Source organism: Gavia stellata, chromosome Z, assembly GCF_030936135.1.
Source record: "Gavia stellata isolate bGavSte3 chromosome Z, bGavSte3.hap2, whole genome shotgun sequence".
Lineage (NCBI taxonomy): Eukaryota > Metazoa > Chordata > Aves > Gaviiformes > Gaviidae > Gavia > Gavia stellata.
Window position 1 is genome coordinate 54,650,611 of NC_082637.1, and position 24,420 is coordinate 54,675,030.

At 39.8% G+C, this 24,420-nt stretch overlaps 1 protein-coding gene across 1 annotated transcript; it reads right to left on the reverse strand.

Moving 5' to 3' along the window:
• Window positions 1-238: 238 nt before the first annotated feature.
• Window positions 239-24,190, reverse strand: LMNB1 (lamin B1). The gene is made up of 11 exons (XM_059834022.1): window positions 23,814-24,190; window positions 13,628-13,784; window positions 12,646-12,771; window positions 11,403-11,573; window positions 9,827-9,952; window positions 7,145-7,365; window positions 5,944-6,169; window positions 3,506-3,610; window positions 2,950-3,069; window positions 2,510-2,623; window positions 239-1,226 (listed from the first exon to the last, which is right to left on the reverse strand). Exons 1-11 carry the CDS (start codon window positions 24,188-24,190, stop codon window positions 1,185-1,187), a joined length of 1,785 nt encoding a protein of 594 aa, XP_059690005.1. The 3' UTR covers window positions 239-1,184.
• Between the last annotated feature and the right edge of the window lie 230 nt (window positions 24,191-24,420).

The window sequence follows — 24,420 nt, forward strand, 5'->3', positions numbered from 1 at the left end:
ACTTGTATGATGTAGTAAAAGCCCGTCCAGTAAGAATGAACATACGAGAAATCTTTGCAAGTCAATTGCCACTGTTCCATTTACATGGATGTTTCACCAGCTTCAAAGCCTATTAGTTCCAAGTATTCAACATTCATTCAACATTCATTCAACTTTTAGCTCTGTTCTAGGAAGAAGCGAATTCCAAAAGCTTTACTTGATAACATCTTAAACAGAGATATTTTATTCAAAGCTTTTTCAGACATTAGATCAATGCAGAGAGGACAGAAAAACTTTCAACATTGACAAAATTACAATTGTTTTCCATAAAAATGTAGACTAGACCCCTAAAAGACTTAGTTTTGTTCCTACAAATTGTAAACAAGCAAGACAACCCACATTAAAACAGCGGTCTATTGTTAAAAAAAGTCACATAAGAAAATTTAAGCTGGTTACACTATCTTAACAACACAACTAACATGTTCAACATGAATCCTCCTCCAGAGTAAGAAATCTAAATAAAGGAAAAGAGTACCAATAAGGAGTTTTACTGCATCCTTCATCCTCTGAGTGCTTACATGATCAGCTGGGCTACGGTTTTTGTGGGTGTTTTTTTTGTTTTGATTTGGTTTTGCTGTTTTCTGGGTTTTTTTGCTGGTTTGTTTTTTTTTTTGGTTTTTTTTTTTTTTTTTCCAAACAAAGCTGTTCTTTTCTATAAAAAAAAAGTTTTATAGCCTTGATTGCGCCATAGGAAAAAAAGTCTCCAGTATAAAAGAGTTCATAGTATCGAAAATGCCTTCCCTTTTCCCAACAGCACCTAAATATAAAGAGGTCAACAGCAACTGGCTAGTCTAAAGTGGTGTAATCTAAGAAAATCGATCCCCAAAACACAGTGGAATATTTCTATTCCAGCAAGGCTTCAATTAAAAAAAAAGACAAGACTGGCATACAAACCTGGGGGACAGGGACATCATTTTTCAAACAGTACATTGTTCAGAGTCAACAATTCGCATTCTGCGAGAAAGTTACACGTAACTTCTTTTACAAAACTTCCTTTTCAGTGGCAAAGGAAATTAAGGCCATCAATCAGACTTGCAGCTTAAAAACTCACATACAGAAAATACAAAAATATGTTGTGCTTCTGAGAAGACTCTGTACTGTAGGCAAGGATTACCATTATTTGAGGAACTTGGCTGACTCAACGTTTACATCACCACACAGCTTCTCGTAGATGTCTTGGGGTCTGCCTGTTATGAATAGAAAGAGTCATCTTTGAAAAAATCCAGCAGTAAAAGATTTAGCAACTCAAAAAAATTTCATATATTAAAAATGTACAGTATATTATTAGCCTGGCATGGTCTAAGCAGGAGTCGCATGCAAAACTATAAAACCTGTTACCCCCCGTAAGTACAAGAATGCTAGGTATCCTTTCCTATGAGAGGTGATGAAGGACAGGTACCAGAAAAACACAACTGAAATAATTATCGTATTTGAATCTCAAGTCAAAAAGCATCGAGTTTAGACAGGTGGTGAACAAGGAGCACATAAAAGTACCTTGAGAGTTTTTATCTAAAGAAATCTAATCTCTCTGTAACATTTTTGTAATTAAAGCTACTAAGGCACAAACTTTACCTGAACTACACAATGCCAGAAACCACAAGAGCAGCTGGATGCACTTCAGTACTTGCATAACTGCAGTAAAAACCTGACTCTATATTAAATGCCACAAAGTTATGATTCAGTTGTACACCAAAAACCATGGTTGCCAAAAACTACGATTTCCAACACAGCCAACTCTCTCCATTTTTCCTCTGTTCATATACACACACTTAATTACTGTTTATGTTATCTTTTCTAAGAAATATACTAACTGTAACATAATAACTTTGCATTGCAGAAACTTATGTTTGTTACATTTCCTTTTTTTTTTTTTTTTTTTTTTTAGAAGAACTGGTCAAAACAGTAAGTTACTAGATAAAACTCAGAATGTGAGCAATCAAGTACGTTGTATCTCAGTATTTTCCCTTATATTTTAAAATGTTTTATATCGTCCCTGCAAGTTCACACCTTTCCACTGCCTTCAGAGTTGCATTTCTTCAGCATGCGAGAGAGATCTTCTCTGATAGTGTCTTCAAATCTCTTATTTCCTCTATCAGAGAAAATGAGAGGTCTAAGTTCTCAAAACTTAAACAGGTAAACTAAATTTACCTAAAGCCAAACTTTACCATAAACAATCGGCCTGGGGGAAATCTTGTCAGGACAGAGTTTAAGAAAAAAAAAAAAATCCCCAAATCGTCACGCTTTTAAATCTTTCTTTAAGAAAAATCTACTTCTCTCCATCAAGGAAATATGTGAAGTAATATTTTTTATACTGGTTTTAGTAACACAGCTTCATGCTTCCATTAAATTACTGATTAAACAAAACAAAAGAACAACCACACCCAAACAGGTATGATATTTTTCCAAAAATCCATGACTTAGACATCTGGTTTTTCAACCTAAATAAACTTGTTAACCTAAAACAAGATACCTGCTGGTGGTAAAGGTCTTCTCCCTCCAGAACTTCAGCTGCTTCTTCCTCAACTTCCTCCTCTTCCCCTTCACGTATTGTTGTTTTAAAGACAGTGCTTCTCTGAGCCACCTCCTGCAATAGAGTTTTATTTTTAGGACTTGACTCCTCTAAAGATCTGGTGCTAATCTACTTAGATTTTGAGAAATGAAAACAAGTCATTCTTCTACTGCTTATAGTCAATACAGGGAAAAAAAATTCACACGCTTCAATAAAATGCAATTTAGGAATGCAATCAAGACAGACAGGGGTACAGTATGCTTGGTTGGAAAGCGGAAGGGGAAAACCTTACCCAACACTCATGTGCCTTCATGTGTAAAGTCCTAACAATGGTTCTACCTGTATCTTTATAGGGCTGGCACCACAGAAAGACAAGTTTAAACACCTCTAAGGCACTTTACCTCTCCCTGAGAATTTTTCAGTACAACTTTCACATCTTCACCAGTGCCCCAAGAATGCTGGTTCTTCCAGATGAGGTCAGTGGGAGGGCTAGCAGTTACTCCAGCATTTGCAGCCCAGATCTGTTACAAGAAGTCACATGTGAGCATTATTTGCTAGTCTTACACATTTCCATGTAATCTATTGAGTTAATGTATTCCATTTAAGTGACACTAGTAAATCTCTTCCAGTTAAGAAAATACAAGTCTCTGCCTACCTACTTCCAAAGCTTCTTACAATAAAAAAACCCTACATTTTTTAATGCAGAGACTTTTGAATATGCAAATGCACCTGTTTATGGTCAAAATTATTGCTCTATATAGAAAGTAAGTTTCTGAAAAATGTGGCTTTGTCCAGCTTCTTCCCAGCAATTGATACAACTAATGCCCAATACAAGTATAGGTCATTCTTTTCTGAACATGCACACAGAAAGGACAAAACTAAAAACCTTGTGTCTTATTGACACACAAGTTGGCCTAAAGCCCTTTTAAACTGAACAGCTGAAGCTTGACAACTTACTGTAACAGTTTGGCCTGCCTTTAGTATATATCTTGAGGTATATCTGTAACTAGCAGAAGTGTCTCCGATTTTTCGGATCATCTCCCAACCTCCCATAGGTTGATCCTAATAAAAAGGAGAAAAAAAAATTTCTATCAGCAGTCGTTTTCTGTTACATGTGTAGGGTATTTTACATATAAGGCCGTGAGGCACAAAGTTTTCAGTAAAAATGTTTATTATCACTTGATCTTCAGCGTGCAATTAGAATAATTTTAGTTAGATTTGTCTTCACTCGTATTTCAAATTAAAGCTTAATACATCCTGCTTTTCAGTTCTGATGCTATATTAACTAATGTTTATAATTTGCATCAGTTTTGTTGTAGCTTAATCCAGAAAAATACATAAATATTAAAATCCCCTTACAAATACAGAATACCTTTTTTCTGAAAACACACAGAATGACAAGCAGGCTTCTTAGAAAACAAAATCTTCAGTCAGTCATATTAAAATGTGTTTCTACATATACACATCTCCCACTACACACTCCTTTGCAAAACCTACCTTATTTTTTCCTTTCAATTATTTTTTGCCTATTAACTACTTGAAAAGCACTAGCAAATCTAATAGAAAAACATATACAAGTCATCATTACAGAATGACTATTTCAAAACAAGAGTAGATCTTTTTAAAATTCTCCCACCAACAGACAGTTTCCAAACCTTAAACCGTTGCCACTGGGGTCTGAGGACAGACAGTTAAGATGATCTAAAATAAACAATCTTATTTATCTTAATGGATGCTGACATTTAGTTGGTCATTGCAACAAAACATACCATACTTAAGGAGGATTTTTTATATATAGATAGATACGCACACAGAAACTGTCAAACACTTGTGAAAATTCCCCAAGTACAGCTTATTACCCTGCACTACAGACTGTTGCTCAAACCTAGACCCCTGGCAAAGCGCTATAACCATGAACCATCCATGGCTACTGGTAACAGAACTGATGGTCCTCCCATGGAACAATGAATTGTAGTTAAATTAAATAAAAGGGGGGGAAACCTAAGCAGTAGACAAAGTGATGGGCAGGAAATCCCATACACTTGAAAAACTCAAAAAGGAAAAAAGTGGCAAGTCCTGACTCACTAGAAGTAGACTTCGATTTGTCTGAATTTAGTCATCTAAACACTTAGCTGTCTAGACCAAGACAGCTGTCAAAGTTTCTTCCGTTCAGTAAATGAAGTCGGCACTCTCAGCCAACATGCCAGGCAGGTAATTAAGACACATACGTATCACCATCTGGAGGAGTCTTTCTGGGTCTTCACTGATTAGAGGGGACTAAGACACTTGGAACCAGACCAATCTTTGCCATTTAAAACATCAATGTGAGCTGCCTTTTAATGAAGGTAAAGAGTCTGATGACATTAGATAAAGCCTATGTGTCACTGAAAACAAAAAGAGTACAGCTAAAACACTTCTACACACAGCTGAGACACAGACAGCACAGGAGAAGGCAAGAACTACTTAGACCTTCTCTGAAATTAAGGCTGCAAGAAATTAGGTCTTGTAATTCTGGTGTCCTAATGAGACAATGCTCAATTCTCTCTTCTCCCAGACAAGAAATTTAAGAAATTATAGTCCCCAGTCTCCAACCCCTCCTGTGATGACTCACAGAATTGTGTATAGCATAGGACTTCTTTTAAGCAGAAATTACAAGTAATGTCGGGGCAGGAGAGGGGGGCAGGGGAGAAATGTACTGAACGTAACAGTTAGCATCATTCTGAAGGCAACAAAAAGAAAAGTTTTTATTATTACTCAAATGAAGTACCTGTTGACAAATAGATATGCATGTTCCCCCCAATACAAACTCCAACCTATTCATAGAATGAAATAATCTGAGTAGCCATCATAAAGGTGGCTTTGGCATGGGAACTGAGGGCTCCTAAAAACTGTGGATGCAGTCAAGGAAGAAGGAAAACTGATTTAGAGAAGCTATATGCAAGTACAAGGGGCACAGGCAAGTAATTGCATTTAAACATTTATTTTGCATGAGTACGTATTTCTTTTGGGGGTCTTTAAGGTAGAGAAAGTTCTTAGAAGTCTTCTAAAGTAGCCTAACATCTCCTTGCAGTATTTCCTACCAGTGACAATGTTATCTGTAACATTACAGGCACATCACTTGCAAGGCAGAACTCTGAAGAGTGATGTAACGCTTTGCTGGGTGGGCAACCTAGCAATTAAACAATTGCTATGAAAAGCATTAAAAATCATTAGGAATAAGTCATCATCAATCCAGAGTACTATATGAAAGCTTATTTTGTGACACACTAGTTTCTTATACGGTGTGCTTTAGCTCCGGGGTCAGCATGAAGCCTTAGGGCTGAAAGCGTGTTGAGGATACCTTCTACCTCTCATCAGCCCCTTGTAAAGTCATGATTATGTGAGCATTTTCAAACCTGTTCAGAGGTGTTCTTCAAGCGGATGAATTTTCCGTCAACGTCTATCTCCTCAATAGAGACATTTCCAGTGGCAGAAGCTGAGTGGGAAATGCTAACACTACTGCTGGCTTCAGATTCCTCCACATCAATCCTCTTCCTCTTCCCTCTGGTTGTACGCACACTATGGCTCGATGAAGCCCGTGAAACTGTCACTCGGGAAGATGGACTTGAAGAAAGTTTCATCCTATATTGAAGAAAGGAAGAAATCTACATACAAAGATTTCTACATACAACAAAATCTACATACAAATCTACATACAACAAAACTTTGATTTTACTTTTTCCACCTCTTTTTAGAAACTTTCTTCCTCTCTCCTCTTCCTATATTACAGGAATATAGTAAACAAAGCATGCTACATGAAAAAGTGAAGCCTTAGGTACTTTTTGAGGAATTGAATAAGATGTCAAATAGATGATTAATGCTTTTGGAGCATAGAATATTGATGGACTACTACATAAAAATCATAAAGGCATCTCTCTGCATTTGTTAAAGACTGCATTCCTGGGTAGATAGAACAAGCAAAGAAATCTCTTACGGGGACTTAAGCTGCTTTAAGAGATTTATGCAAAAACCCTGTGGCACAAGAGCTTTTGCTATTTCATCCCCAGACTTGAGAGGAATCAGCCTGGACCAGCAGGATGTCAAAGAACAGTGAAGTATCAAACTACTTTAAATGGCAGCTGTGACTTACCAGGCAAAAATACTCAGTATTGATGAACTCTGGGGTCAGATGTGGAAAATGCAGCTAGCTGACAAGCTGGGCAACTGTAATACCTATTACTTTATTAAAATTATGCTACACTTAAAAGAGATTTGGCTAACGATTAAATAACCCTGTAACTAACTCTGAAAAAGAATATTAACCATGGCACCAAATAGACCTACAAATGAGAATTCATTATGTCCTCAGTGCCAAATCCTAATAGAATGGTATTTGTTCCCTTGAGAGCTATTGGTCTGATACTCAAGCAGCTTGATCTCATGGAGACTTCGAAGTAAGTGCGTCAGACAGGAGGGGGCAAAAACAAACAGGGCCTCGGAAACTGTAGTAAAGCACCTAATAAATGCATTCCCAGTAAGAACTGCCTTTTAAATAGAGAATGAGACAAGTAAGGGAAGCACACAGATACCAGCATTTGTTGCTACATTCTTTCATACCTCTCCTCTTCACCCTCCAGCAATTTCCGGTATGCATTGATTTCCATATCAAGTGCCAGTTTAACATCCAGAAGTTGTTCATAGTCACTCAGCTGCTCCTGCATCCGACTTCTCATCTCTGCCACTTCCTTCTCTTTCTCGGACAGTATTTTGCGACAGTTTTCCCGTTCCTTGGCCAAGCTGTCCTCAAGCTCTTGCACTTTATCTTGCCATGCTCTGGACTAGAATGTATTGAAAACGTCAGTGGTGCAGAGGAAAGCTCACCCAAACCTCCATGTGCTCTGTTATTCAGGTGACATGGAATTCAAAACATTAGGTTAAGCATGCTCCCCCCTTTCTGAATTCAAACTTACCCGTATTCCACTTCCTGTTCTCCACCTCATCTACTACAAACCGTAAGTTCCAATGAAACCTACAACATACTTTTTGAAAGACAACTACCTGCTCCATTTTTCTGAGATCTGAAAATATGTTACTCCACCTGAATTTACTCAGTTGAGAAAAAACTGAGCTTAAGAGCCAAACCATTTAAGATATGCTGGACAGGACACAGATTCAAAGTGCAGCTCAGTGTACCTCAGACCCTTCAGCTCTTTAGCTTTCAGATGTCTACTTCCTGCTTCAGTTTACTGCTGCCAATTCTGAATTCTGGGAGGAAGTTCCTCTAAAGGAATAGGGGTTGTTGCCAGTGAAAGCCTTTCTGCCTGTTATTAAAGCCTTCAGGGTGTGCTGCAAGTACAGTGTTAAGTGTTCCATGAAGAAAGCTAATTTGACATACACTTCAAAAATCACATCAAGCCAGTGGAACTTAATATTATACATACAGAATGGAATGCTTATCAAAGAAAGGCCAAATGATGACAGCTTTAAGGTTTACTTTCCCTGAGCATGCTTTCTTCTGTTTGACAGTCTCCTGAGACTTTTTTTAATCAAAAAGACAGACACGGGAAACAATGCCCCATAATCACCTTGACTGGTTAAGTCACCAAGTTTGCTATGCAGGCACTCTACTTAGGAAGTCATCATAGTCCAGAGACTATGAAAACAGGCAGTCTAAAAGGCTGATGCAGAAGATCAGTGTAACTGGTTGTCAATGTTAAGAGTCAGATAAGGAATTTAATAAAAGGAGTTGAGTGTCACGCAGAAGATCCCAGTGGAAACTACTATGGAGCTCAGTGTTGGTAACTCAAACCAGACCAGCACCAGTGATAAAAGAGTTGTCTTCTTCCAAGAGAACAAAGCTAAAGTTAGTGCTAGCAAATGGAAAACAAAAGTCTACTGGTTGACATCACTAGCACTACCAAAAAAAGAAACAGCAGCAAAATGGGGTTTTGGGTGGACAATTACAGTCAAACTGGCAGAAGCTGATTTTGATAGCCCTGAAGTTAACAACCAACACCTCTGCAAATTCAGAAGCAAGTTCTCTGAACCTAGCTGTCACTCCCAAGTAAGCAACAACACACAGGTAATTAACTAAAGTAAAAAGGAAAAAACCCTCAGAAAGGCCTGTTGACTGAACCATCAAAAGAAAGATGATGGTAATCTAAAGGCAGAAATAAGATCTAAGTAGACAAAACTCTCAATGGAATTCTTGTGTAACCTCATGCACATTCATTACATCAGCTGATCTTCTCCAGAGACTAACTTGTCTATATAACAGGAAAACTGGGAAGACTCATGCTAGTATCTGCCAAGTTCTTTGGAAAATTATGAAATAACATCCCCTGCATTTATATTCTTCACTTGAATTACACAGACTTTTAAGTCCTACAAGAGTCTACTGTACAGGAGGAATACAATTCAAAATTTATCGCAGAAAGGATCAAAGCCAAATATTACTAATATTTTATATTTTTTTAAAAAATAATTTTTTTGTTGCATTTTCAACTGATTAGCAAGTTACAAAAGCCCACTTCAGAACCAACTCCTAACATTTCTCATTTTTAATCTAGATTTTCCACTGCAATGCACATGACATTAATCCTATCAAATAAGCTAGTACTGCACATATGGCTTGTCATGGGTTGTGCCACACTTCTTCAGATGTGATCTATGTGCTTTGTGATCTGACTAAGTACAATTACTTTCTGTTCAAGACCCTGCTCTACAAATGCTTGAGTACAGTTATTTTATGTATTTTCTCAGTCTCATATTTCATCCTAGTCCTGGTAAGATCACTTTTTTCTTTTTTTTTTTTTTTTTTTTTTTTTTTTTGAGTTCTAGATGCTAACTGTATCTAGCATGAAAAGGGACACCAAACAGACAAAGACTGCATATTCCAGCTCTGGCTTTGAATGTTGCTTTGTGGAATCCTATGTTATGCTGTCCAATTACTACAGAACAGAACTAAAGAGGTTAGAATGTCAAGAACTTAATACAGAGCTCTTGTCTAAAATTGTCCCATCTATCCACAAAAGTTTCCACAAAAGCCAGTTAACAGTACCACCTTTCAAATACTCACTCTGTAGCAGGCTACTGCACAAAAAAAAAAAAAAAAAAAAAAATCAACTTTGTTGAAAGGAGACATTAAGAAATTTGAAAAAGTTCAGAACAGTAGAACAGAAGACAAATTCAAGTCATGATGTTGAACATATTTGCAAGTTAAGGGAAAGACAGTCCTTTAATATAAAAAAAAAATCAACTGTAATTAGCAGGACTGAAGAGTCACAAACAGCTTGTTACCTCTTTCTGAAGGATGGCGAGATGGGAAGACAGATTATCAATTCGTATGCGACTTTCATTCAGTTCTTCTCTTACTGAGTTGGCTGCAGAATTGCTCACCTCAGAGGACAGTCTAGCATTCTCAAGCTGCAGAGATCAAGTTAAGACATCAGTTTCAAACTTTTAATAAAAGAAAAATGAGTCACTAAAACCCACTCACAACACTAAGCTGCAAAGTTCCTCTCTGCAGCTCTAACAGAATGAAACACCTCTTTCTTTAGGGGTTAAATATGGTGGCTGATTACCATACTGGATTGCCCTACCTGAAGTCACAATCCTCTGAATATTTATTCCAGGACTAAAAACTTAGTTCCTTTGTAGACATTACTGAAGTTGGACTGCTAAGTTCAGTTTTCACGCTGGCCAATGTTTAGCTTTATATATTTAATTACTGTAGCACCATTTTTGAGTATGCTTAAATAGAAGAAGCTAAACTGAAATAACCAATTCTCTAAAAACAAGCAAACTTATGTTAATTTTCAGCCAACATAAGCAAATTGGTAATGTGCCTTCGGATTACAGTATCAGTGCCATGAGCCACTACTGCTTCATTCTATCACGACTTCAAGCTCAAATAATTTTTTAGGTTTTTAAACTGGCTACATCATTCCTGCTGAACACTACTACATCCACTTGAGCAACACCACTGACTTATTGACTGAACTTGTAGTTGCTGATGAAATGGAATCTAAAAAGAATTTTAAAATAAAAGAGTCCAAAAATACAGAAACAGTATACCTGAAGAGAGGGGACAAGAAAGCCTCAATTATGAAAGGATTTTTGGAGATATCTTAAGTAAGTTTTTTCAAGTCGGATTGAAGCCCTGAAGACAAGCAACTGCACACTGTTAAGACTGTAAAGACTGAAAAGACTGAAAACCATGCTAATAAATTCAGTTTCTATCAACTTTTCTGCCCTAACATCCCACCTTGTTTTTAAAAATACTAATTGCAACAAGTACAGCTACAGAAACCAGGTTCAGTTGAGACATCAGGATCCCTCCTGACAGAAATGCTGAATCATAGGAGAGGAAGGAAATTATGAAGTATAACTGATTTCAGCTTGAGTATGCTTCCTCTCTAGAGAAGTGAAAAGCAGAAATCGATGGGTGTGGCAAAACTTCCACATGTTTTGTACAGGGTCAGAGGACTCAGGATGCTGTCTTCTCAGCAAACCCTAATATGAATTAAGTTTTATACAAAGTATGGGACACCTTATTGATCATCAAGACTATGTTACAGCTGATATGTAGTAACACATGAACTTTTCTTGATTTTGTAATAATCCCAGTACTAATCACTTTTTCCCCACAGTTCACCTTCACACAGTGCTTCCTACTCTTTATTATTGTACTTCCTGAGGATTAAACCTGCTCCCAAAATGAGACCTGAAAATGCAAATTCACATTCAAAAGCATGGTAATTTTAAACCAAGCTCCATGATAAAATCCTCTGAAATGAAAGTAATTAGGGTATCTTTCCATTAAATAAAACAAAAATGAAGTCCATCAGACAACTGTATGAAAAGATGTTCTCACTTTGGTATGGTAAGTCTGTTCAAGCTCTTCTTTGTACAGCTTCACTTGTGCATCATGCTGCTCTCTTATTTCACAAAGGGCTTGGGCCAATTTATGTTCATATTCAATCTGACGCCCAGAATCAACCTCAACTAAGCGAGTTTCATGTTTCCTTCTTGTTTCATTGATTTCCTAAGAAAAACAGAAACATAAAACAACATTCAGTAAATATGAAGACAAAACAAGTTTTAGAAGACTATCCCCTGAGTGGATAATGATACAGACTTTAGCTAGCCTTGTGGATCAGCATTAGATTAGTTTGTTTGACTTTGAAACTTTCAGTAGAATCACTGGGCCATTTCCCCAGTCTGATCTGCATAGTACTTTATTTTGTAACAGCCAGTAATTGAAATAAGAGCTGGAACACCATCAGCATGTAAAGTTATGTTTCCTTCTGAGAGTTGTCTGCATTTTCAACAAATACACCTCAATACAATTAGATTTTAGAAATACATCCCCCCCTTTCTTTCAATATCTTCTATGCTTGCACAAAATGAAAGTACTGTGAAATTAAACAGTCACTTTCACTAACCAGCATTTTTCCCATTTATTTGTATGCTTGCCCATGGTCTCTGGGAAAAAGGATTCAACAACATGAACAAAGCTGAAAATACAACTAGCAAAGAAATGCGCACACTGAACAAAACACAGTATGGTTAGGTACATTTCTTACTGCTCTAAGGTTGCTCCTGGAAAGCTTCAAGTACTACAAGTGAATGGGAGGGTGGCAAGAAAAAGCTCTAAAAGACCAATATTCATCATTTTCTGTTTCCATTATTTAAAAGCATCCTATTAGAAAGTTCTGAAATTAAAAATCAGTACAAGTCCATAGCATCTGGTTGAGAGTCCCTCTCCACTTTATTTCTCATAAAGGGATTATGCAAGCAATTATTAACCTACTTTCTCATTACTATGAGAAGACATGTACATTGCAATACCACGGGCAGAATTTAACACAAAACAACATGATACATGAAGCCATTTTGTCACAAGAGCTCTGAGTCAACATCATTTTTCCTAGGAAAAAAAAAAGTTGGGACATCTTCCAGCTAGATTAAAAGTAAAGCCTGCTCTGAGCAGGAGTTTAGACCAGATGACTTCCTGAGGTCTCTCCCAACCTACATTATTTTAGTATTCTCGAATGACCCCCCCCAGCTGTCATCTTCCCTTCAAAAATATGAACTCTTGAGACTAAAGCATTTACCTCCTCATACATATTTTTACGGAATTCCAAGTCCTCAGTGAGACTCTGACAACGGTTTTCAAGATTCACCTTCAGTAATGTTTCATTTGCAAGCTGTTCCTTGGCAGCAGCTAAAGAAACTTCAAGCTTTAAGAAAAAGAAATACAAGAATCAACATAACAATGGCTGCGTAGCAGAACTCGCATAACACAATGACCTCAGCTACCCAGAAGTACAGCTAACTACATGTTACGGTTGAACTTGACAATCAAATCCAATATTTAGACCACTAATGTCTTTTCTCCCGTTTTTGCAACCGCTTGCACAAGTCACTTCTAGATACTTCACACTGGTAACTAGCATTAAAATGCTACTTACCAATTTTCCTTACAAAACTTCAGGTTTTCCACATGGCAAATACCAGTTTCCTGGTCTCCCCAACTCACCCTCTTGAGGTGGTGGTGTTTAAGACCACAAATCATGTGTTTCAAAGGGTTAACAAAACTAGCACAAGATTTTCTTTTCCCCTCTTTGTTCTATCAGATGCCCAGAAGACGGAAAACCACTGGCAGAACCAAAAGGAGGCCAGAGAGAAGCACACACTGTTACTTGTCAGTTATTTGTTATCTGTATTTCTGAAGTCAGTCTCTCCCCTGAAACAGTTCTACAATTTGTCAAGTTTATTGACTCTTGACTTGCTTTCTTCAACATAAGTACCATCCCTTGCAATTTCAGAGTCTGCCATTTTAAAAGCACTCTATTCCACCATTCATGTTATTCATAAATTGAACAGTACCGGACACAGACACCTACTCAATACTGCTTCCAATGTTGACAGTGAACCAAGGTTTGTTCTAGTTGTGACTAGATGACAGGTTTGCATCCATTTTTTGGCTACAAAGTTGCATTTTACCAGAATGACAGCTCTTAATATGGATGTATTATATATAAAAACACCTCGTTTGCTGATAGAAGCTTGATAATTAATATTTCTTCTTCTCACCTGTAAAATTTGATCTTTTAAATCCTCAATTTCTCCCTCCAGACTTTTCTTATCACCAAGGGCTGTCGCCAGCGCAGCTTCTTTAGAATTCAGGGCTGCTTCAAACTCTCGAAGTTTGACTTGGGCTCCATTAAGATCAGATTCCTTTTTTGCATAGCTGAAATAATCAGAGAAAGTGGTAAGAAAGTCTAGAAATGCCTCCAAGGTAGACTGTTGACTATTAAAACAAGGTGCAATCTGAATCTTAAACTTGAGATACACCCAAAAAACCATTTTGTCTTGGCTTAATTTAATTTAAATCAACTCCTTAGGTCTGCTTTTTCATCCAATGTAACAGTAGATTAATATTTTGCTTGGGCTGTAGAAACCTAAATATAGCAGAAACTCAGACTGTCAAAGAAGTCCAAGAGGCATACACAGAAAGGGAAACAGTGTTTATAGTGTTTATTAAAGGCACCTCTTGTTTTCTCTTTAGCTAGCCACTGTAGAAATGTCCTACCTTCACCAGAATCTTAACAGGAAGAAGTAAGTTCTCCCACTAGAAGGCTCTTTCCATAGAGTGGAAACAAGTAAATTATCTTCATTGCCTTTTATCCAGGCAGGAACTTGGGCAGATCCACTGTCTGGGCTGCAAATAGCCCATTTACAGTTAACAGACCAACTTCTCAATGAAAATTAATGTTCACTGTTTATAAGCCAGTCCTCCATAAGCAGAAACTGTAGCATAGTGAACTGCTTTCCAGCACGCTTCTAATCATAGGTAATGGCACAGTTCCACAGATCTGAGGAAAGACAGCCAAATCCTCTCTATACAATAGTCTGTGCCAACACTGAAACTGCACTGGTGTCTTTTTCTTTACGAAAGCAAACACACAAGCTTTTCAAATTACCACTCAAATTAGTTTTTGTGTCTATACCAGTGGTTAAACAGTTTCTAGGGGTTTATTCCCTAAAATGGCATATGCAAACAGAAGTCAAATGTGAAAAGTAAAGTAATGCCACATAAATACAAACACACAATTTGCAGCCTAAATTAATTATTCACAAATAACGTGACAACAGGATATTATCAAAAATAAGGGAAAGGAAAACCATACTCAGGAATCTAAATGACTAGACGGCACAAGCAGCTGTGTTTAAATGTGCAACACAAGTTCTTCCACCTTGAAGTTGATTCTTTTCTCTCTGGGATACCCACATTTCTCTAGCAAGAGCAGTAGCATATAGAAGTTCCAGATGTTTATAATGCAACTATGAACATTTTACAGAAATGGGCAGGTTCAGGCTCAATATGACTACAGCTAGCACATTCTTCAGTTTTCACACTTCTCTTTGCAGAGTGAAAAAAACAGAATTCACAACACTAAACTGAGGAGACTGAAAACTGGATAAAGACTTAAGAACAAGATTCAAAAGTGTTAAAGCATAAAAACATTCACTACTTTTTTAATCACTGTACTGCTTATAAGAAACAACAGTAATGCTTCTCAGCAAAATAAGACTAATGTAAAATCAACACAGCATTTTAAAAGGAGAGACTTTCCAGTGTAAAAGATGCTTTGCCAAGATTACAAACAAGCATATGCAACTAGTATTGTGCTCAAGAGAGGTGTGTGCACAAAGGCTTACAAAAAAACCAGCTGAAGAAATAAAATTAACGTTTGTATGTTTTAACATTACAGCCACAAGATGGCAGGCTTTACCTAACAGACTTAGCACCAGCTAATCTCGCTCCTGTTGAGTAACACCACACTCACAGAAGGAGTAGACTGCAAGAGCCTGCAACCCACACACACACTCTTCTATACTGAACTTTTTTTTTTTTTAATTTCTGCTGCTCAACGCTATCCAGTCCCTCCATGGCATTTTACATACCACTTCTTAGACCCAACAGTTCAGAGCAGTTGGGTCCACAGCTCAGACAAAACCAGAGAATTTAGGTTTTGGCCACGGGGGGCCTCCTACTTTCAGCTCTCTGCATTATTCACTGGAGGCCTCTGTCCTGTCCCTCCCCTCCCACCCAGGCCTCTGAGAACTTCAGGATGCAAGGAAGCTGTAAGCAAAGGAGGAAAAAGAGGGAAGGAAAGGTGTTTTGCTATGCTACCTCTGTAATAAAAATCTCTCCATCACCTATTGAGATGTATGAAGACCTACATCAGGCCTTTGTTGTTTGATCACTGCTGCAGAAAGTTTATTCAAAACATGGAGAAACTGTTTCACAGAGGCTTTCTCACAAGACCTCATGCTGAAACCAAGCCTATCAAGTTGGATCCTGAAACTAGGAAGTTGCACATACACAGGGCCACAGTGTGCCACCCCCCACTCTGCCCCAAATTATCCTGGACTCTGAAACAGGAAGACCGCCCCACATACCTTAAAGTTACTTTTTTTTTTTTTTTTAATTTTTTAATGCAAATACCCCTACCAATTACAAACTCATAGGCAGCTGAGAAGAGACCTCTTGCAACTGGGACAGCAGAGAAAGAGTTGTTATATGAACTAGCAACAACATGATTAAAACCCAGTAACTACCTGTAGCACTAAATTAGGTATTACCAGTTACATCAGTCCAAAGTACCTTCCTTGCTTGTTTGCAACAAAACTGGTTGTGAAGCCGTTCTAGAATTTAATGCAACTGAAGTCATAAAAGGAGGGAAAAAAAAGAATTAAAATTAAGCACTATTAGTTGTTAGTGTTATGAGTTCTCTAACTATGAGACAGCTCATCTGAACACATTCTCAGAAAGAAAACAGAAACTGGACCTCAACACTTCAAACACTGAAAGCCAGATGAAATCTCAGCAACTCAGCAGTGTCATGCCAGCCCTAAAGGAATATGGGAAAGAAGTAAAACAAGATCAGAAAAGCCTCTATGAATTATAAAAACAAACACCAAATGTATACAACTTATACTTCACCCTTACACCTAGCAATTTTCACCAGGAAGAACTTCAGCCTCTCAACAATAGCCAGCTTTTTCCTCCACAGAAAGCCAAAGCTACATCTCAAAACAACAAATAAAAAAACCTCAAACATCTTCCTGTTGTAGTGTTCATAAATTAGCCAGAACTGTACTCCTTCAAGTAGTTTGGTTCATGAAAAAAATAAAAGCAAACAAGTAATTGCTGACTTGCACCTTCTTCAAAGCAGCAGCTTGTTTTTCTCTCTGACTTCAAAGTGTGTGGATCTTCTTATACATGGAATTGTAATTTATTTTAATATAGTGTAGAACTAGGATCTGCCTAAAAAGGAGCCAGTTCCCATTCATTTTCACTGCACTTTAGGGAAAACTTACACTTCAGAAATTTAACCCACAACATGTAACTCACATAGACACTACAGAGTGCAAAGAACTCAGTCTCACTCCTACCTAGCATTACCAGCACAGCTCTCACTAATGCAGTTGCAGCCACATATACTTTAGAAATGGCTTAACACACACCACAACAAAATAATACAATCTGTTTTCCCCAAGACACTCCGACCACTCAAGCAACCTGACAGCAGTAAGTGTTCCACAGTGCCACTGTCAGGCATACAGATAACCCCCCACATCTGCCCAGCTCACCATTAAACAAGCTAATTGTTCATACCAGATGCAGTCTAGCTGGAGCACAGATTTCTAAGCAGGTTAATTCGCTCACCATTCCCAAAACTTAATAACCTGTAAAGCAGAATAAATCAACTCAAACACAACTAAAAGGTACTGTGGTTAAGTTGTGTCTCATTACCTGCACTAGCTCATTTAAAGCTAATTCAAGTCTCTCAAATACAGATATCAAGGGGCAATCACTGCTTTGCTGAGACTACCTGGATCACTTGGTTTGCAGTTCAGCAAAATGGCCAAGTCACTGAATAGCTCACTGAAAGAGGCAGGCTCCCTCTTCATGCTCTTGTGCAATCACCCTTCTTCCCTCAACCCTGAGGTTCACAAAATAACCTAGAATTTCCTGTAAGCTCCTTAAATTTCTTGCTAAGTTAGTAGAAAAGCCACACAGGAAAAGAGATAAAAATAATTTTATACCAGTTTAGTAAGCTGAATTGGCGTTCTGGAGCCAGACAAACCACACACCTAATGCAAGGTAAGCAGAAAGACTGCTCCTTTCAGTCAGTAGCTAGAGCTCAGGTGTAATTTGAAGTCCCTTTGAAACTGACAAAGTGCAGGATGCCACCACTCTACAGGAGATTTTTCTCACCACCCACCCACTCATTTCTGCTAGTACTTACAGAGTCAGACCACAAAGCTAAGCATTACCAACATTAACCAAACCCTCCTTGAAAAACATTGGTTTTCAGCCAATTCATGCCATAATTACACAAGTGTTGTAATTCAGGATAATGCAGCCTATATTTACATCCGTATGAAATTACAAGGTACTGCACATTGAGCTGGTTTTCCACTCCAGTTGTAGAGAAATATGAAAATCAAAACCAGCTATAGTCATTAATGCTCTATGTTTTGTTTAGCTAGCAGTCAGTTTTTCATGGTTTTTTCCCTTACGGTAGACAAAACGGTAAGGCTATGCTTTGTAAGGAAGTGATTTACAATAACATAAGAAACATCTGTCTGAAAGCATTCAAGATTTTGTATATAGATCAACATGACAGTAAGAGTAATTGGGCAATCTTGCCTTTCTGTAAATAAATATAAGTAACTTGGTTTCAACTTGTCTCAAGTCACCCATTTTATTTAACTGGAGACAGCTGCTGAGTGTTTGGAATCAACACTAAACATACATCATCTCTAGCCACTTACTGCTCAGCAGTGACACTTCTTGAAGAGGTCCGTCAACTATGCGAATCCCACTACTCTAACCAGCAGTCTAGGCAGAACCTTTAAACATGCAGTGCATATATATCAAGTCACTGCCTGCCTGTTACCATGTTATCATTACATGTCCCCGTATTTGAGACCACCTTTAACCCTACAGCAAATCATTCCTTGCATTGTTAGGTCCTACACTGCATAGAAGACACTCTTATATAATTTAAGTTATATTCTTACATTTCAATTGCTTAAATTATTGTGCAACAAGTTAATCACTCCCCTCCTTACTTCTCTGGGTGCTCTCTCTACGGTACACATCAGAAAAGTGATAGACTTCAGTTTAAAGCTCAGCAGTTCCCCAGCCACCAATCTTCACCTCACTTCCTGAGATCACCTACAATAATGAAAATATGCTTTCAAAAGTTTCAAGTTAACTTCCTCAAAACAGTTCCTCTAGTTCATTACAGCATACCACACGGGAAACCGTGGAACAGCTGTTAGAATTTTGCTTGCGTTAACACAACATGGTTCTGAGTAGTTGCTCAAGGTACCAGCTGCAGAGTGCCATGCGCTTGCACAGTAATTCAAGCCATAGGCTGATACCAAGCCATTACTGATGTTTATTTTACTGCCTAATCCCACTGCAGAAATTCATTTCACAATACAGATGAGAAGGAAGACTAATTGAAAAGACAAAGCAAGAGAGCCAGAGAAATAATCTCTTAAACATTAAAAATGCATAAAACTAGTTCCTTGCCACAATTACATTTACTATAAATGCTTGCACTCTATAGAACACTTGATGATACTGGTAATGGATATAATGGTCATTGACAATCTTCAATAAACCTTCACAATTTCCTTCAAAGTTACTTTCATCACATTGTCTCCTCTTACGGGACAGCAGATGTACTTCAGCATTGGAAAACTGCCACAGTAAAATCTCAGCCTGCCAAAGACAAATGTAAACAAGGAGTTTCCTAAATGAACTAGCATTAACACCAGCTCACACTTCCTAAACAGCACGATATCTCACATGACAAATCAGAATACAGACAAGTCCAGCTACGGATTTTGACCTGCTGTACACTTAAATAAGCGCCCATAATGAACATTCACCTCACCAATGGAAACCTATCCTGAAACTTGACCCATAAGCAGACTGAGTAACACAATAGTAACAGTAAGACTGACTTACTGAACTGCCCTTGTTCAACATTACTAGGTAACACAGCTGTGTCAAACTTCACAATGTAAACCATTGTTAATCACTCAAGTTACACATTAGAATTTTTCCTCTGCCATCTTGGCTCTACAGTTCTCCCTGTTTTGCAGCTATTGCAAATGATGAAAGCATGATACACTTCCACCCAAAAGCAGAAACTTAATGCAGTCCGTAGGATGCTGGAGTGATGAAGCAATTCAGAGCTCTGTTCTTGTATCTGCTACTTAAATGATGACATTATGAAATGAAGGATCATGTCCTTCACTAATTTGCCTGTATTAAGAGCTAAACAGACAAAGAACATGAAATCTGCAGTAATCTAAAGTCCCAGCCAACGCCACACTGCTCTGTAGGTAGGAAGGGCACTCTACCTAAAATTGATAGCTAGGAGTTTGCTGCTAATTGCATCATCACACACTTTGAGACTTTAGCTGAAGATCCAGCTTATTTGCAGGCAACTATCTGGTTTCACCTTCATTATTCACGAGCAAGTCCAGTCGTTGGAAATCCATCTGCACGGACAAGTTTTCTACGTAACATTAAAGCTTACATGCCCAGAATGCTGTCAGTCCTCCACTCACAGACAGATCTTCATTGAAGCCACAATCCCTCACCTCGCCACCATCAATTTGAATCTAATGATAACCTGATACCCCTATTTGAAAGGACTGTCTCCATAGTAGCCTAGCTACCAGCCACAGCTATCCTGCTCTAAAGAGTGATGGAGGCACACCGTACTCTTGTGAATCCCTGCCATTCTCCTGCACCACTCTCTCAGGCCAACAGTGCCCATTCGGTGTTGGTTTTCCAGCAAGATCAGTTTCTCAGTTCAGTTCTCTGTGCAGTCACACAATACAGAAAATCGGTACTTAGGGAAGCAAGAGCAAGGATCCTCAAGTTCCCAAGACCAGTTTCGATTAGCAGCATGAGCTTAGGTTGTTGAACTACTGCTCATGTCTTCTACAGCCCTTGAATGCAGAAACATGGCAATCACAGCTAAGCATACTATTTAAAGGAAGGAAGTACAGGGAAGTCTCTACAACAGCTATCACCAATGGGAACACATACAGTAAAGTCTTGCCTAATCAGGAAAGAGAAATTAACTGGAAATACTGTTAAATTAGTAAGCTCTCCCAATTCTTTCACATATTAGGGAAGAGAAAAGATCTCCCTCTTCTCTACCTCCTAAGAGCTATCCAAGAATTCTATATGCCTGAACTCAAAAGTACATGGATTTTTTTCCACAATACAGTCTTGAGAGAAGAGATTTATTTTGCCTTATCTCCATTCTCCCTGTCACAAGCCTCCTTTTACTTTCACAATCATGCATATCATTTCCCCATCCTTTCCTCAGAACAGAAATAGGGAGGTTTGGTTTTTTTACCTCACATTTTTCCCTACTTATTTAAGATTTGAAATATCAAAAGAAGCCTTCATATTTAGCTACAGCAGTACCCACTGCATGGCAGGCACTCTAGAGGTAGAGTATGCAACAAGTCCACTATAATAGCAGTATCAACTATAGAAACAAAAGCAGTTTTTCTTGAGGTATTAAAAATGTGAACAGAATAAGCTTCTGGAAATCACACCATATACATGAGACTGACGTCAGAAAAATCAAAAGAATCCAGCAAATAGGTGACCAGGCCTTAAAATTAACTTTTATAAAGATAGAATAAGAGAAGTCCTACAGCATTTTGAAAGTAACTAGACACTTGAGTTTGATGCACTAATTAGGCAAGGGACTGAAAGATGATGACTACAATAAAATAAATGGATAAAGCACTTCAGAATAACTGAAGAAAGCAGAGTTGCATGTGTGTTTGGGGAAACAAGAATAACACCTGCAAAAATATTCACATAGCACAGGAAGGCCAGTTAGACCATGAATAATTTTGCCCAACTTCAGCCAACTAAGTAGTGAATCACCTATGCTCCCTCCACAGATGCAGGACATCCTGAGAGCAATTTCTCCTACCATTTATCGCCATTGACACTAAAGGGAATCAAATACCTAGCCACCACTAATCTGATTCTTATGATGTGGCTACCAGTACACCTAAGCCAAGCAAAAATTTTGCAGCTTACCTAACAATGCAGTCCCAACTCAGCCCACTCCTCTCCCTTGCTCTTAGTCACCTCCTATACACAAGTCCTGGTACTTCTCTGTTGACAGAAAACTAGACCAGCAGATGAAGTGAGCATCTTTCTGCTATTTTAATGACCTAAGTTAGCTAGCTGAACAACCAAGACAACAGTCAGAACCACAGGTTGGAGGGTGATGGGAACATATGGCACTGTTTGCTTCTGCATCTGCACACTGCTAGATTGGCTCAGCTATGCACCCACCAGCAAACTTTCACAACCAAGGGTAGATGAGATGAATCTCACTCCGGCGATCAGGATGAGTATTTTGCAAGGAAGGGCAAGATAAAGTTTACTCTTCAAGAATTTAACAATAGCACCAAACATGCCTGAAAACTCCCTGTTTTTTTCAGGTGGCCCTGTTAGGAGTTCTTGTCCTGAACTATGATCTGTGTTCTGTGGTGCACAAAGATGATCTGTTTGAGACTGGTATTGATGGACTATCAAGCAGTAAGACTTCACTCTTTGTAAGAGGTCATAGCTGCAGCACAAGAGCAATTCCCTGCTCCCCCCAGATCATGAGGTTTTTGCCAAGTATGACATCACAGGAAAATGTAAATGAGAATATGAAGAACCACATGTTCACATTATTAAGTGCCCCTATTACAGCCACAGAAAGGGAATCTACTATAGATTGCATCTTGACCACAGTCCTCCACATACACTCTTTTGACAGCTTCTCAGAAGGGTGTATCTTCCTCCATAAAGTCACTAAGAGATGGAATTCCTGATCTGACTTTCAAGTCAAGTCATTTTGGTGTCTGTGTGCCGCTGCACCTTGCTCTTCCTGTCACTGTCAATAATCTCTTCGATGTAAGACCTTCATGGGCTACCAAGAAGTAACCACAAGAATAACTAAGCTCACTAATTAGAAGCTCATTGTTTGCTTTTGGGTTTTTTTTAATGAAAAGTTAAAAGACCAAAAGATATTGGAGCTGTCTGCAGACACATGAAAACATCAATACGCTTTTTCATTACGAAAAATCAGGGCTGAGAGAGTATTTAACTGAAAATCAAAATTGACATGTTATACAACAGTAGAGCAAGATTAACAACTGTGCTCTTTTTTTTCCAACATCAATCCATTGACAAACTTTGTGATTCCAAGACTAAAGTTAGAATGGTAAGTGGGCCTAACTAGCAGAAAAAAGCCCAAACAGAAGATTATCTTTTGCTAATGGAAAACTACAGCAGTCACAGAAATCAAAGTTAAGGTGAACACAAACAAGGAAGCAAATAAACAACTGAATCAAGTCAAATGTGTAAGAAGCAAAATCTAGTGGCACAAATCAGTTCACTGCAAGAGTGGAGATCTTGGCACTGTGCAATATAGCTTGCAATCTCGAGGATATCTCCTCACGAATTTACCTTTTGTAACATCCGAATATCCAGCAAAATGAACAGAAATTATAGTTACTTTTTGTTTTAAGTAAACTATACTTACGACCTACTCGTGTATTTTCGTATTGTGAAGTTAACATCTTTCGGAAAGGACATTTAGAAAGCCTAGACCCGCAACGGCCACTATACAAACTGTCATCACCCTGAATTTTTCATCCTGCAGCAGCTTAAGCCTTACGGACAGAGTCATCTGTCTGTACAGGGGGTGGCGGTGGTGAAGGGCCATCCTGACTCAAACCCGGGGCCCTCCAATCTCAGTTATGAGGGTGAACTCGAGCGAAGTTTCAAGGGTGCCGCAAACGCCGCTTCAGCCGGCAGGCTTGCCCTCCCGAGCGACGGGCACACGGCGGCGGCGCTCCGGCAGCCAAGCGCCAGCCACCGCCGTCCCCACGGGCGCGGCTGGGGATCGGCGGGCGCTGCGACGCAGGGCGGCGCTCCGGGGGCCGGGGCCGGGCCGCTGCTTCCCGCCGGGGCGGGGCGGAGCAGGGCAGCGCTGCCTCTCGCTCATTCATTCAAAGCCGAGGCGGCCGCTGCCGGGCTCTCCCCGCCCGCCCGGCAGGCGGGAACGGCTGCCACCGCTCAGCCCAGCCGCCGGCCCCGACCCGGCTGTGCCCCCTCCTCACAGGTGCCCCCCGCGTCCCCGCTCACCTGTCCAGCAGCTGCTCGTGTTCGGCGCGGATCTTGCCCAGCTCGATCTGCAGCTTGGCCCGCTCCCGCGCTGTATCGTCCAGCGCCCGGCGGGCGTCGGCCAGCTCGGCCTCGTAGACCGCCTTCAGGCCGGTGACCTCGCGGCCGCGCACCTCCTCCCGCTCCGTGAACTGCAGCTGCAGGGCGCTGTTCTCCGTCTCCAGGCTCCGCACCTTATCGATGTAGACGGCCAGGCGGTCGTTCAGCTGCCGCAACTCCTCTTTCTCCTGCAGCCGGGAGAGGCGCGTGGGGCTTGGCGCCGTGGCGGCCGTGGAGCCCCGGCTCCGTGGCCCCAGCGGCGTGACGGGCGGCGTGACGGCCGGCCTGGCGGCCGCCATGGCGGAGCGGCGGGAGGGACGAGCACGATCTACGGGGGAAGCGAAGCGGAAAGGAAGCAGACCGGGCGGGAGGTGCCGCGGCAGTAACAGGAGAACCAAGCCGACACCGGCGGGGCGGGGGCCGAGCCGAGCCGGCCGCTGCTGCCGCCGCCTCCCGCGCAGTACCAACAGCCCCTCCGCCACACCGGCGGGCTCCGCGCCGCGATCCAATATGGCCGGTACCCGCCCAG

Excerpts from the sequence above, each read along its gene's own strand:
- LMNB1 (XM_059834022.1), bottom strand. The coding sequence starts at position 24,190 with ATGGCGGCCGCCAGGCCGGCCGTCACGCCGCCCGTCACGCCGCTGGGG. Across the intron at positions 13,785-23,813 it reads CACGAGCAGCTGCTGGACAG|CTATGCAAAAAAGGAATCTG; the intron begins GTGAGCGGGGAC and ends TGATTATTTCAG. Across the intron at positions 7,366-9,826 it reads TCGCCATCCTTCAGAAAGAG|TCCAGAGCATGGCAAGATAA; the intron begins GTAACAAGCTGT and ends AATACATTCTAG.